The 14452-nt window shown below is 34.4% G+C and overlaps 1 protein-coding gene across 2 annotated transcripts; it reads left to right on the top strand.

Moving 5' to 3' along the window:
* The first annotated feature begins 5600 nt into the window (after positions 1–5600).
* LOC132627640 (serine/threonine-protein kinase CTR1) lies at positions 5601–13761 on the top strand. Of its 2 annotated transcripts, XM_060343098.1 has the most exons (16): positions 5601–5944; positions 6038–7099; positions 7882–8180; positions 8261–8405; positions 9079–9194; positions 9588–9796; positions 10143–10562; positions 10665–10705; positions 11196–11264; positions 11758–11858; positions 11952–12036; positions 12119–12217; positions 12293–12361; positions 12611–12742; positions 12880–12974; positions 13284–13761. In XM_060343098.1, exons 2-16 carry the CDS (start codon positions 6173–6175, stop codon positions 13387–13389), a joined length of 2913 nt encoding a protein of 970 aa, XP_060199081.1. In that variant the 5' UTR covers positions 5601–5944; positions 6038–6172; the 3' UTR covers positions 13390–13761. The 2 variants fall into 2 exon arrangements, with proteins under 2 accessions (XP_060199081.1, XP_060199080.1); XM_060343097.1 differs by having other exon boundaries at positions 5601–7099.
* The last annotated feature ends 691 nt before the right edge of the window (positions 13762–14452 follow it).

Genomic DNA, 14452 nt, shown 5'->3' with positions numbered 1-14452 from the left:
AGTCAGTTTGAAACTGGTATATAAGAGACGCTTATGTAACATCACAGTATAAATAAGTCACTTTCTTAACGACGAATATATTTACTTTAAATCGTCTATTATAAAGATATATTGGAACCTTTCTCACTAAACAAATCAAAATTGGAGGAAAATTCACAATATTAGAGCAACAATTTCACTATCTCTCTCTCTCATTTTTGTTGTGGGGTGGGGAAAGTGATAAAATAGCTAGATGCGCATAATTGTCCTACTTAACCAAATATTGACAATCAAAAAGGATAATGATAACATAAAATTGGCAATATGTTAGTGACTTAACAAGACTATCAGCTCATATAGTTTATCTGTCGGGGAGCTGATTGCAACATTCTCATGTTCCCCCAATTTTTATCTTAAGGTGGAATACAAAATTATGTTTTATTAATCCAAAAAATATTTTTGTTTATTTATATATCTGAAAAAAACTTTGTAAATCAGACACCTGAATATTTTTTAGAGATCAATTTAGGTTGGACGTTGGTAAATATTAGCAACAGGGAAGAAATGAAAGAGTTGTATAAGAAACGCAACAATCATACTCATATTTCAACTTCAATCCCGATTAATTAGTAGCATAACTTTTCTTCTCGAGTTTAAGATATATATAGCTTGAAAATTAAACAGCTTACTCTCTTTGTTTTAATTTGTTTGTCTTACTTTCATTTTTACTCTATTTAAAACGAAATGTCACTTTCTATTCTACTCACTGCATCCTCTTTTATTTGTCCACTAATAAATGTCCATTTTTACTTGTTCAATTAGAAAAACCAAGAGATAATTCACCATTTTATAACGGTTTTACCTAATTATTAAGTACTACTCAATTCCCAACATTTAGATGACTTATAATATTTAGGGGGTGATATAGTAAAACTATCATTTTATTTGTTACTTCTTAAGAGGTATGTCAAGTCAAACATGGAGGGATCCATTTTACTTGTCGTCCCTACTAAAAATAAATGATCTAAAATGCTGTCATTTTAGAATATAGATATAATTGAGTATTTGTTTTTTCATCTCTACCTTACTCAGTAAATATGGAAGAGATTAATGTGATGAAATTGAAATCAAATAATATATAAGGATAATTTTGTCAAATTACCTTTTTTAAAAAAATGACGAGTGAAATGGACCGGAGGGAGAAGAAGTAACTCTTTACACCAACATCTTTGTGACATACTTAAGACCACAAATAAAGGATCTTTTTGTACATTTAGCACATCTTTAGTTTAAGATTATAATATTTTAAAAAAAAAATATATTTTTAAACTCCATGTCAAATCAAATTGAGACAAACAAATTAAAATGAAGGAGCATCTGACATAACATGTAAAAGTACATGTTATTTAATGAAATAGAAATTTCTTACCATAATCGTATATATAATTTGTTTTCCCCTCTTGTGACAAATCCATAGATAACGTTTCATATGTCCATATAAGGAATTCCGAACTTGCAAAGTCCATGTTATTTTGTAAATAAGACCATCTATTCTACCACAAAAAAAAAAAAAAAAAAAAAAAATTGTGGTCATTTATTACTTTTATTACAACTTCTCGAAGAAGCTTACAATGCCTATAAATAGTTTGCAACTAGCTCTAAAACCAACTTCCTATAGAAGCCTACAAATAGCTTTCTAATCAGCTTCTTTTCTTCTATAAATAAAAAGCTAATTTAGGTGCTGTTTGGCCATAAATAACAAAAAATATTTCACTTTTTTTTTTTGGAATTTTGGAGTTGAAGTTGTGTTTGGCCATAGTTTTTGAAATTGTAAGTTTTGACGAAATGTAGTTGTAAAAAAGTGAAAAAGTGATTTTTTTTAAAAAAATAAGTTTTTTAAATTTTTGGTATTCCGGAATACAACTTCAAGTTGTATTCGAAATTTTCATGGCCAAACGCTAATTCTGAAAAAAAGTGAAAAAAATTTCGAAAAAAAAGTGAATAATTTTTATGACCAAACGGCACCTTAGTTTTATAAACTTTTGAAAGAGCTTCTGGTTTTTTATAAATAAAAAGTTAATTTAATTCTTTTTGTAAGAAGAAAAATTTGACGAACAATAAAATCTCTCTCTAAGCCAGCAGCTTCAATTGTATCTCTTGTTATCTTATCCTTTAACACCAGTCTATATTCCAGGGAACAAAGTGGTCAAAATAAATGTAGTGTCAATAGTCAAACACTGATAATCTTACAATAAATTAGAGGCTCTTACTAGATAAGGCGGCAGAATAGACCGCCTATATCAACGAATGAGTATTCCTCCCAAATCTTAATCATGACATGGTTTGCAGAACCTATTTTAATACTCTGTTCTTTAGCTTCAATTCAATTGGATAATGCTACTACACCAGTTTTCTAATCCATAATTCACTAACCCGGACAGAGTTGCGCAAATCGAGCTAAAGAAAATTAAAACGAGTTAGCTCTCTTGATTAAGACCTGATTTTTTATTTTTTATTTCTCACTTGATATGAATTCCTGCTTTGAGGTGCGATTACTTTAGCTAACGTTTGGCCATAGCCTTTGGATTAAATTTTGAAAATTTATTTTTAAGAGCCTGTTTGGAAAGCCACCTCGTATTGGAATTGGTGTAATTACTACCCTAGTAATTACTACCCTAGTAATTACACAGCCTAGTAAATTACATAGTATTATAATTACTATGACCTTTTTGTTTGTCATAATGTAATTACACTGTAATTGCAAGCGTGCTGTTTGGTTGTACAAGTGTAATTACACATTTAGTTTAATTTAAAAATAAAATTCAATTTTAAAAAGTTTAAAATTAATATTTAAAAAATATGTGCCTTTATAAATGATATTAAATTAGTTATTTAATAATACATTGTTTATTGAAAATATTTTAATTAATAATCATATATTTGTAACTAATATTGTAAAAAATAATTGATATATAATTTCAAAATTAATAATATTTTAATTTTAATTGATTATAAAACTTAAAAGCATACCTTTTTTGTGAAAACATCATGGGATTAGATGTTTGACAAAAAAAGAATATTTATAAATATAATGCCATAACACTATTCAAATGTTTGACAATAATTCTATCAACTGTAAGTGAAAAATAAATAACATGCAATGTGAAAATAACAAGCCAATAGTACTAAATCAAATATTGTTAAAATTGAAAATATAACCTAAATTCAAAATCCAAAAGATTTTTTTTTAACATAATACTCTTATGTCAAATTGCAACGTTACATAAGTAAGTTTCAATGTAACATAAGTAAATACTCCTATAATTCAAAAGAAAGGGAAATATAAGTCTATAACCTCATTCACAATGAAATTCTACTTTAATAACGTCACTTATTATATGTCAAATTTGTTAATGACTCATTCTTTCTAATATTAAGAGATGTAGTTTAAAAAATTAGAATATATACACGGTTAATGAATAAAACAAAAACTAAAAAAAGAAGAGCAATTACATGGAACCACAAGAAATAAAGGTTGGGAATGAGAAGAAAGGAAATGAAATATAAATTCTATAAAAAGAAAAATATATTTTAAAAATACAATAATTAAAAAGTAAAAATAAAAAAGAAATTAAATAATAGAAATAAAAAATAAATTAGAAAAGAAAAGGAATTAAAATAAAATAAAAAAGAAATTAAATAATAGAAATAAAAAATAAATTAAAAAAGAAAAGAAATTAAAATAAAATTAAAAAGAAATAGACTAAAAAGTAATCCTGTAATTACAGGGTGTAATTACACCCAATTCTCAGCCCCCCTTGAGAAATGGAGAGTGTAATTATACCCTCTCAATTACACCTAATTCCTACCTAACTGTGTAGTTACCCGGTCAAACAAATAGGCCAAACCGTGTAATTACACTCAATTACACCCAATTCCAATTACCTGGGTGACTTTCCAAACAGGCCCTAAATATCTATTTGGCCATAGATTTCGGATCATATTTTGAAAATCTGTCTTCAAAAAAATTTCAAGTGGGTTTTTGGGATTTCTCCACTCACAAAATTTCAATTTTTTTTTCCAAGTAAAATGCATATCCAAACACAACTTCAAATTTCAAAAATCACAACTTCAAAAACTCAAATTTTCAAATTTCAAGTTTCAACTTCAAGGCCAAACGGAGCCAGGGGCGGATCTAGCCTATAATTGAACCCCCAACTTTCGACACGAAGTATAAATTTATGTGTAAAAAAAATTATATATATAGTAGATATGAACCCATACCTTTTAAAATATAATGAGTTCAATACTAAAATTCTTAAGATTAAACCCATATAATGTAAATCCTGGATCTGCCTCTGAACGGAGCTTAGTCAATTCATAACTTACCTGAGATTTTGATGCATAATAGCTATTGTTATTAAACCAAAAGGCAGAATTAGAATTAAAATTTTATAAACTTAAACTGATTATCAAATTCATAACTTATTTTAGTTACTGATTCATAGTTAAATATTATATACATTTAATAAATTGTAACATAAAATAAAATTCAAATAAAAATTATTGAGGTGGTCGAAATTTATACTTAACGGAAAAATCAGCCAATAATAACAACCAAACTCGCATGTCTCCCATGCACCCGTTACATGCATGGCCCTGACCAGCCGAAAATAAAACCAATAGAAATCCACCATCCTTCTACCCATATCTCAAGGGCGGTGTAGTCAACTTAAAACATACAAATAATTTTTATGTTAGAAAATTAAAATATAATTGATTATTAATTTTTATCTATGCGCTTACCCAATAAATGTAGAGCGAGATTAATGTAGTGAAAAAAGAGTAATATTAAATCGAGATCAATAAATAAATAAGAATAATTTTATCAAAGTATCATTTTAGAGTTTAGTTAATATTTTTTAAGAGACGTGTAACGAAAATACGAGAAACAAAATGGCCCGGAGGGAGTAAGTGGATCTCTTTAATTTCTTTGCTTAATCATTTTCAACGAAACTAATTAATTAGTCCCTTCGGTCCATTTACTTGTCATGTTTTCTCTACGTTCCTTAAGAAAACATTAACTAAAAAGATAATTTGATATAATTGTTCTTATTTAATCTTTAATCTCAATTTTTTTTTTTCACAATATTAATCTCTCTCCATATTTATTAAGTAAGGTTAAAGATGAAAATTAATAGTAATTAATTACACTATTTTAATTTAATTTTATAAAATAATTATTATTTTGGATTATCTATCTTTAGTAAAGACGACAAGTAAAATGGACCGGAGGAACGGAGTCATTAATCTAAACATTGGAATAAGATTTTCCACCTATAATGCCAGTTGTCCATGGCTCCAGACCTTCCAAGTAGGACTAACATATTGGCACCATTTCTTAATTATCTTAACGACATTGCTGCTTTCTAACTTGCGCCCTGGTGACCATTACGCACCCACTGTCACTTTTCGTACGTGTCAACTGCATGTTACTCTTAACCCTGACGTGGTCGTTTTATAAAATATGCCCCCTTAGCGCACGTTAGCCTCTCCAACTTATACATTTGTTTTTCAATTTCCCACCCGATTATAGTCCTTTTACTCTACGCTTAAAATACTACCTTATAACAACTCATTCATCTCTCTCTCTCTCTCTCTCTCTCTGCAAAGCCTAAAACCCATTTGTTAAAGCAATTTAATTCTCAGCTATCTCTCTTCTCTTCCAATCTTTTTGCAGAGAGTTCATCAGTTCTTCTTTTTTCTATCTTTAAGAGAGAAAAAAAAAAGAGCATTCATATAGTTGTAGTTTTTTGATTGATTCTCCTGAAGGTATATATCCATATATATTGTTGCACATGTGGTGAGTTTTTGTTTGTGGTATGCAACAAGAACAAGCTAGCAGAATAACTGGGTTTGTCGGTTCTGTTTCGTCTTCAGTCACGACGTACAGTTGAAGAGAAAAGTAGTAAAATGTGTTTTCTTGGTTGTTCTTCTTGATCGTCTTTTTATTTTTTTTATTTTTGGTGAAACTTGAGAGGTTGTGAAAAATTTGCAGTTGATCGGATTTTGGGTGGTGTCGGTTTCGTTAAAGGTGAAAAGTAGTTGAGAAACCAGCAAAAAAGTTTACAAGAGAGAGGGAGGTGAAGCGTGCGGTGAAACTTTCTTGTGAGATTTTTGTTCACGTGAAATAATGCCTCATAGAACGGCTTACTTTTTTCCAAGGCAATTTCCTGACCGTGGGTTCGATGCATCTGCAAAGTTTGTTAATGATAATCACGAGAATAAGATCGACGATGATGATCAAATTACATCAGGAAAATCTTCTTCATCAAAGGACAGCGATGTTGTCACGTCAAAACCGCTCATAAGTAGTGTGAAAGACACTAATACTAATAATAATGCATCATTTTTGTACGGGAAAAGCCGCGATAAGATTCACGGGAGGCAATTAGCCGCTTTTGTAAACTGGCTTTCTGAGAAAAACAAGAAAGGAAAATCATCAATACAGAATCACGTGAAGATCAAAAAATTGGATGATCGTGATACACAGGATGATCAAGAACATGAACTTTTGCTACCCGTTCCTCCTGAAGCTGTACCAGTACATGAACTGGTTGATCATCATTGCCACGTGGCTGATCGCTGTCACGTGGCGGAGCCGGAGCAGAAGCAACAACAGGGGAAGACATTTGATCGAAAATCGTCACTGCGAAGGTTATCCAGTTCCGGAAGCAATTACAGTTGTAATTTTGAGAGACAAACATCGTTACAAAGGCTATCGAGTTGGGGAAGTACTAGCTATGCAGGTAGTTTGTTTTCAGGTACGACATTGGATGGGAACTGGCCGAGTACTGGGGTTAAAGATACGCAAACGTCGACGACAAGGGAAGTAGTGGAGGAGGTGGTGCCGAAGGAAGAGGAGAGAGTTGTTGATAGCGAAGATACATTGATGCAGAAGTCGAAGGAGAGTTATTACTTGCAACTCACGCTTGCTAAAAAACTTGTAGAGCAAGCAACGCTTGGTTCTTCTGGAGAGCCTATGCTTTTGCACGAGTGTAAAAGTACCAAGGGCTTTGGTGGATCTTCTGATGCTCAAACTGTGTCTTATCGTTTATGGGTATACATAATCCTCTCTCTGACTCCTTCTCATTCTTCTCCTTCTCTCTCTTCTCACACACACACACACACACTTATTTATGGGGAACAAGGCATGCCTAGTAATTATTCTTATGGGGGGAAATAGTTCTGTTTCCTGTTAGTTTAGTTGTGTTAGAGTGGGTTAGAGTCCCACATTGGTTGGGTCGGGAAATTGATTGATGGTGTGCTTATATGAACTTAGGAAATTCTCCCCTCATAAGCTAGCTTTTGGGGTTGAGTTAGACTCAGATGTCATATTTTTACATGGTATCAGAGTCAGGTCAATCCTTGTTTGAGCTCCCGGTACATGCTCAAGTTGGGTCTAGGCGTTGGGCGTGACGAGGTGTTAAAGTGGGTTAGAGTCCCATATTGGTTCGGAATAGATCGGTGGTGTGCTTCTATAGTCTTGGACAATCCACCCAAAAGCTAGTCGCCTCATGAGCTAGAGGTGTTAAAGTGGGTTAGAGTCCCATATTGGTTCGGAATGGACCGGTGGTGTGTGTCTATAGACTTGGGCAATCCACCCAAAAGCTTGCCATATCTTTAAGCAGTAAGCATTCACTCTCTCCCTCACACACGCACACTATTTCTGGGGGAAAAGTGTGGCATGCCTGGTAGTTATTCCTATTGGCGGGGTCCCCGGGGGGGGGGGGTGTAGAGATAGTTCTTTTTCCAGTTAGTTTAGCTGTATGCATTTGTTATTTGGCATTTTGTCCTGCGGATTCTTAATTAGCTAATGCTTAAAGATTATGAAAATTTCAGGTGAGTGGTTCCTTGTCTTATTCTGACAAGATATCGGACGGGTTTTATAACATATTAGGAATGAATCCGTATCTGTGGGTTATGTGTAATGAGACGGAGGATGGTAAACAAATACCATCTCTAATGGCCCTAAAAGGAATTGAGCCCAGTGACACATCAATGGAGGTTGTTCTTATTGATAGGCGTGGGGATTCAAGGCTCAGGGAATTAGAAGATAAAGCTCAAGAAATTTACTTTGCTGCTGAGAATGCGTTAGTCTTGGCAGAAAAACTTGGCAAGCTTGTGGCGGTTTATATGGGGTACGTATTGATTTTCTTTAAAGTATGCTCTTTTGGACTTCATTTTCTTCTGCATGAAACTGAGTTCCTTGAAAATTAAGGGGCTCTTTTCCGGTGGAGCAAGGTGATCTTCATCAGAGGTGGGAAGTTGTTAGCAAGAGATTAAAAGATCTGCAGAAGTGCATTGTGCTACCAATCGGCAGTTTCTCCTCAGGACTTTGCAGGCACAGAGCTATTTTGTTCAAGGTTAATGAGAGATCTCTTTTTCCTCTTTATCATATGTTCGAACTCTCATTCGGCTTCTTCACATGGTTTGCTATTAGATCTATCTCAAAATTACTTCCCCCCTCCCCACCCTCCCGGTGGCTGATAGTCATATATATAGCAGCTTTTCATGGTTTAAATTTATCTGTGCATTGTTTTGAAGGTTCTCTGTCACCTACAGTTACATTCTCATATTAAAGTAGCAAACCAGATATCACTCAGTAATACTATCATTTATACATGGTAATTGGATGGTATAGTAGGAGAAATATAGAAAGACAACATATTGAAAACTGTTATTCGGTCCGGAATCGGGGAAGTATTGGCTAATGTACTACATATAAGATGATTTTTTTTTTTAAAAAAATTAGGGGTCGAATGAATTACTCGAATTGACTGGAAAGGAGCTAGCTATAGTACAATATGGACTATGCCATACAAGGAGGTGTTTCAAGTTTGTGATTTTGGAGGGTGATCTCAATTGTTCCTTTTTGATGAATTTATGGTGTAATATATTCTTGTAAATTTAATGTGGCAAACCACATTTAGGATACAACCAGATTTAACTCTTTCATTCGTTCTTCTTCTAATTAGTTGATTATTGAAATGGAGCTTTTAGAAAACCGAATTAACTGGTGATTTTTATGGTATACAGAAGTTGGCGGATTACGTAGGTTTGCCTTGTAGGATTGCTCGAGGTTGCAAGTATTGTGTCGCAGATCATCGATCTTCTTGTCTGGTGAAAATTGAGGATGACAGAAGTTTTTCAAGGTAAAACATCTTATCCACTATCTCTTGAATCAAAGTATCTCCTCTACCATCAAGAAGTATTTTTTCCTTAGCAGACTTGGTTTTTGTCTCAAAAGTGAAGCAATGTATCTCCAAAAATTTGATCTCATATAGTGTTGAGACCTCGTTATTGGTTATCAACTTCATACTTGACATTTTTTTCACCATCTTAAATTGTGCTTTCATGAGTATACTAAGATTAAAGCAGTGGAGCTTTGCTGCTTTGATTTTGCATTATAATATTTTGTAAGGTCTGACACATTTGGAAAGGCCCAAGTCCAATTGATCAGGAGATTTTATACTTGTTTTAAACACTGGTCAGCGTGATGTTCATTATTAATTCGTTCTTATTGACTTCTGTCTATATTGTATCAGAGAATTTGTGGTTGATCTTGTCGGGGATCCTGGAAACGTACATGGTCCAGATTCCTCTATCAATGGAGGTGTATTGTCTCCTGTTCCTTCACCACTTCAAGTATCTCATCTGAAGGAATTTCAACAACCTTACATGGATAATGATATAAGTAATCAGTTACCGCATTCCAATGACACATTTGCTCTTCCAGAAAATGCTTTGCCTACAGGTGTGCTATTGTTTGCATACCCCTGTAGCTTTTAATTGATGCTCCTATTGATAGAGGAAAAAAAAAAAAAAGGAATGTCACTGGTTGAAGATGAAACTGTGTATATCAGAGAGGATAGATAATTAGCCTTCCCATACGGCTCACTAAATATGTTGTGTCTCTACTACAAAGTGTCTTGCTTGCAGCACAGGAAAAGGCTTACGTGGATTTCTCTTTTGACTTTATTCAAAGGGCTTGTTTTATGCGTTTGGTTAAATTGTTAGAATCAGTAGTTGGATGATTTTGAAGTTCAGATTTTTCATTGTCACCGTTAGAATAAACAAATTTGTAATTTCTATTCTTGCAGACCCTCATGCTGAGAGTAAACAACTGGAGGAAATTGTTGTCAGTGATATGCCAAAATTGCCAAATGATTCACTATATCACCCTTATCAAGCTTTGGAATTAGAACCCTGTGATGTTCTTGTTACCGCTGAAACAGCAGGAGATGTGAATTCTAGATCTAGAGAAGACAAAATTATTATCAGGCAGACTTACAAGAAGGAGGTTGTTCTGTCCAAAAACTCACCGGTGCACCGTGGTAGACCGCCAAAAGCAACTTTATTAGGTAAAATGGATGCAATGGATATTGGAGGTAGAACAGGGAATCATGAGAAATATCCGGCAGCAACAAATGCAAGATATCTGAGCCTTGAGCCTTCTCTTGCAATGGACTGGCTTGAGATCTCATGGGATGAATTACATATAAAAGAACGTGTTGGCGCTGGTGTGTCTTTGTCGATATATCTACTGATTGGAAATTGTCCGTCATTTATGGACCCCTGTTTGACATCAGTGTATCTTGATGTGCTACTCTTCTTTCATGCAGGTTCATTTGGAACAGTACATCGTGCTGAATGGCATGGATCGGTCAGTATTATTTATTTGTGTTGTGGCAAAAGTATTCAAGATAACTTACCAGATTACGAGATTCTACGCAAATCTAAAGATATTCTAATCATTTTTGCATGTTTGTACCTATATTGACTGCATGTAGGGACGATGTCATGTTAATTGTAAAGGCAAAGGTGTAAATCACATTGAAGTAGGAGATTCATATGACTCCATGTCAATAAAAATTATAAAATTATAAATTTGAGATCATTGCTTGGTGATGCTAGTGGTATCTCTTTATTGACTAAAATTGCCTGAATGAGGTAGTCCACTATGCTCTTTCATTGTAATTTCTATATTTGGATCTTAACTAGAATGTATTACTAGGAGAAAAAGTATAGGAAACAAATGCATGAAGTTGAAGTTTCATACATTTCTTAGAAGATATTTTGTGGAAAGTATTTTTAATTTAGGAAATAGTGTGCCTGTTTTTTCTGACTGATCAGGTGTGTACTTACAACTGCAGGATGTTGCAGTCAAGCTGCTAACCGTCCAGGATTTTCATGATGATCAGTTAAAGGAGTTTCTAAGGGAGGTGAGAGGATAGAGTAGTTGGTCGAACTGTTTTGTGCTGGATAAAATGTTTTAGGTTTCGGATAAAGATAAGCCTACTTTCTGCAGCTGATTTTTTTTTTCTCTTCTTGTTTTCCCCTGTATGGAGAGGGTAAGCACAAAAAGCAGAACGAAAGAAAGAAATAGTGCTTTTTTTGTTAGTTTAATCGACACAGTCTATCCGCGACCCCTAGTAGCTTGGGATTGAGGTGTAGTAGTAGTTTGTGTAGTTTATCTTGCCATTTTGCAACCTAGTTTCAGTTCTGTCTTGTGAGTTAGATTCATAGATATGTTTGTGAAATTCTTAAATCTAGTTCATGGATTTTGTGAAAAGAGGGTTCCCCTGTATTGGATAGAGTGATACCTGCAGTCTTTCACCTTATCCTCAGTTTAATTGTCATTTTGGTCATTATATTCACATTCTTGCATTGGTATCTATTGTTGGATGGTAACTCAAAATACATGTTTTCCTGAAGGTTTCAATTATGAAGCGCGTCCGTCATCCAAATGTGGTGTTGTTCATGGGGGCTGTTACCAAACGGCCTCATCTATCTATAGTGACTGAATATTTGCCTAGGTAACTTGTGTTTTAGTGGCCGCATAACATTCTTCCTTTCTAACTTCAAGTACTTGAGTGGCCTAAAGTTCTGTGCCTTGATTATGATGACAGAGGAAGCCTCTACCGTCTGATACACAGGCCAGCTGCTGGGGAATTGTTGGACCAGAGGAGACGTATCCGTATGGCTTTGGATGTGGTTTGTGCCAATTTCACATTTTATCTGCTGCATGTTTTTGAGGCTTCCACCTAGAAAAGTTTCTTATTCGCTTGAAATACAGGCCAAGGGTATCAATTATCTTCATTGTCTGAGCCCACCCATTGTGCATTGGGATCTGAAATCTCCTAACCTGTTGGTTGATAAAAATTGGAATGTAAAGGTAAAGTCTTGCCTACTTACCTTCGAGTTTAAAGGTGAATTTTGCAGTTCTGATATTCTGAACTGTTTCTTCCAGGTGTGTGATTTTGGTCTGTCAAGATTTAAAGCTAATACGTTCATATCATCAAAATCAGTTGCTGGAACTGTAAGTTACCTTCCAGCACACACAAACTATCTTTTATATCATCAGAATCAGTTGCTTTCTATAGTTCATGAAATTACAATTAGTCTAATTTTTGCGCCTTTTGCTGGATGAACATATCTGTCACCAACAGTGTACTACTTCCCATGCCACCAGTACAAAGTCATCTTTTTTGAACTCCACATCCTGCAGGTTGAGAAACTTCTTGTACGTCCTTTAATCAGCCTGTAACTCTCTTGCTTTTTATTTCAGCCTGAATGGATGGCCCCGGAATTTCTTCGCGGGGAGCCCTCAAATGAGAAGTCAGACGTCTACAGCTTTGGCGTAATATTATGGGAGCTTGTGACCTTGCAACAACCTTGGAATGGACTGGGGCCTGCACAGGTTTACTTCTTCGCTACTGCCCCCACCCTTTTTTACTCCAGGACTTGTCCTTAGGTCTTTCATCCCCGTGATAGAATCACGTGTATTGAGATATCAAATAACACGATGTATTTGACATGTTACTTGTAAACTTTCAGGTAGTTGGTGCTGTTGCTTTCCAGAACAGGAGGCTCACTATTCCACAGGACACTTCTCCAAAGTTGGCATCTCTCATGGAAGCCTGCTGGAATGAGTAAGTAAACATTTCCTACTAAACGACAACATTCCCAGTGTGATCCCACTTGTGTGTGGGGAGGGTAGGATGTACGCAGACCTTACCCCTACCTTTGTGAGGTAGAGAGGCTGTTTCCAGTAGACTCTCGGCTTGAAAGAACAGTATCCGGTGCAGGATAAAAATTTCATACTAAAGGCCTTAAGATATGTAGGATAAAAGCATCAGCATCAGTGTCCTATTTTGTTTCATCTCTCCACTAGTCAAATTGTGTTGTCAATCATGTTAAAGAATGCTCTTTATTTCTCACAATATCACGTTTTATCGCAGTGACCCGGCACAACGCCCATCCTTTGCTAGCATTGTGGATACATTAAAGAAACTACTAAAGTCTCCACTACAGTTGATTCAGATGGGAGGAACAATGAAGACTTAGATACTCTCCACTTGTCTCGGAGAAAAATAATTCATCCTAGTTCGTAGATATATAATTACTTGATGCTGACAAATTAGTCCGCAAAAGTTGCCCAACAACTGCAAAAATATTGGCTATCTAACATTTTGAATGATAAACAAGCCTCTCTTAGTTCCAGTTAGATAGAGGCATCTCTAAAGCTGTTTAGTTTCTTGCAAGAACCCTCAACTATGTCAGCCAATTATCCCCTTGCAAATGTGCAATAATTTGAGGCTGAAATTATAATTATGTACTAATAGTATTTTGGGCAAAGTATTCTTGGAAAAATCTGTCCTCCAGACTCTTACGATGTAGCAAAATCGCCATAATAATAATATAGAGAAGTTTCAGTTATTTATGGTCTTCTTGGGAATTTGTCTTATTTTTTTTATCGACTGCTTATAATCCATTGATACTTGTGAATGTATTACAAGGTATTACCCCGAAACTGATATGTTTACTATGACAAGTTCTAAAATTTATTGTACTTGCATGTGTTCAGTAGTATATACTGGACATGCATAGGCATTTGAAAATAAAGTTTCCCCAGCTGAGCACCTTATCCTCAACATAACTTAAAATGGGATTCTTTTTAATACATGTGAATTCAAGTTTAGTCGAGTCATTAAGTGAAGATGGGACGTCTAGTGAACCAAAGCATTTCTCACTAACGTAAAGCAACAAAACTATGATATATTTAGGGCAATTATAAATTTGACTGTTTGGTTAAAAATATCTATTCAATATGCACATATCATGTGTATATTTTACACTTATCAATCCTTTTTAATGGACGGCTAATTATACTTCAACTTTTTTATACATTTTTTTTTAGCGACAGCTAATTTTTTCATACATTTAAAGGATTACTTTAAACCTATCCAAAACATAAGGTACCAGTTTTGTAATTTTCTCTACTTTATACCTTCTTTTTTTTTAAAAAAATAGGGAATGCACTACCAAACAATCTCAAAGTTTGCCAGAAAGGCAGAAACTAATCAATAAACTACGAATTAACGGACTACGCCAAATAAATAGGATGGAA

This window comes from Lycium barbarum, chromosome 2, assembly GCF_019175385.1.
Source record: "Lycium barbarum isolate Lr01 chromosome 2, ASM1917538v2, whole genome shotgun sequence".
Taxonomy (NCBI): Eukaryota; Viridiplantae; Streptophyta; class Magnoliopsida; order Solanales; family Solanaceae; genus Lycium; species Lycium barbarum.
This window is presented reverse-complemented; position numbering and strand designations above follow the sequence as displayed.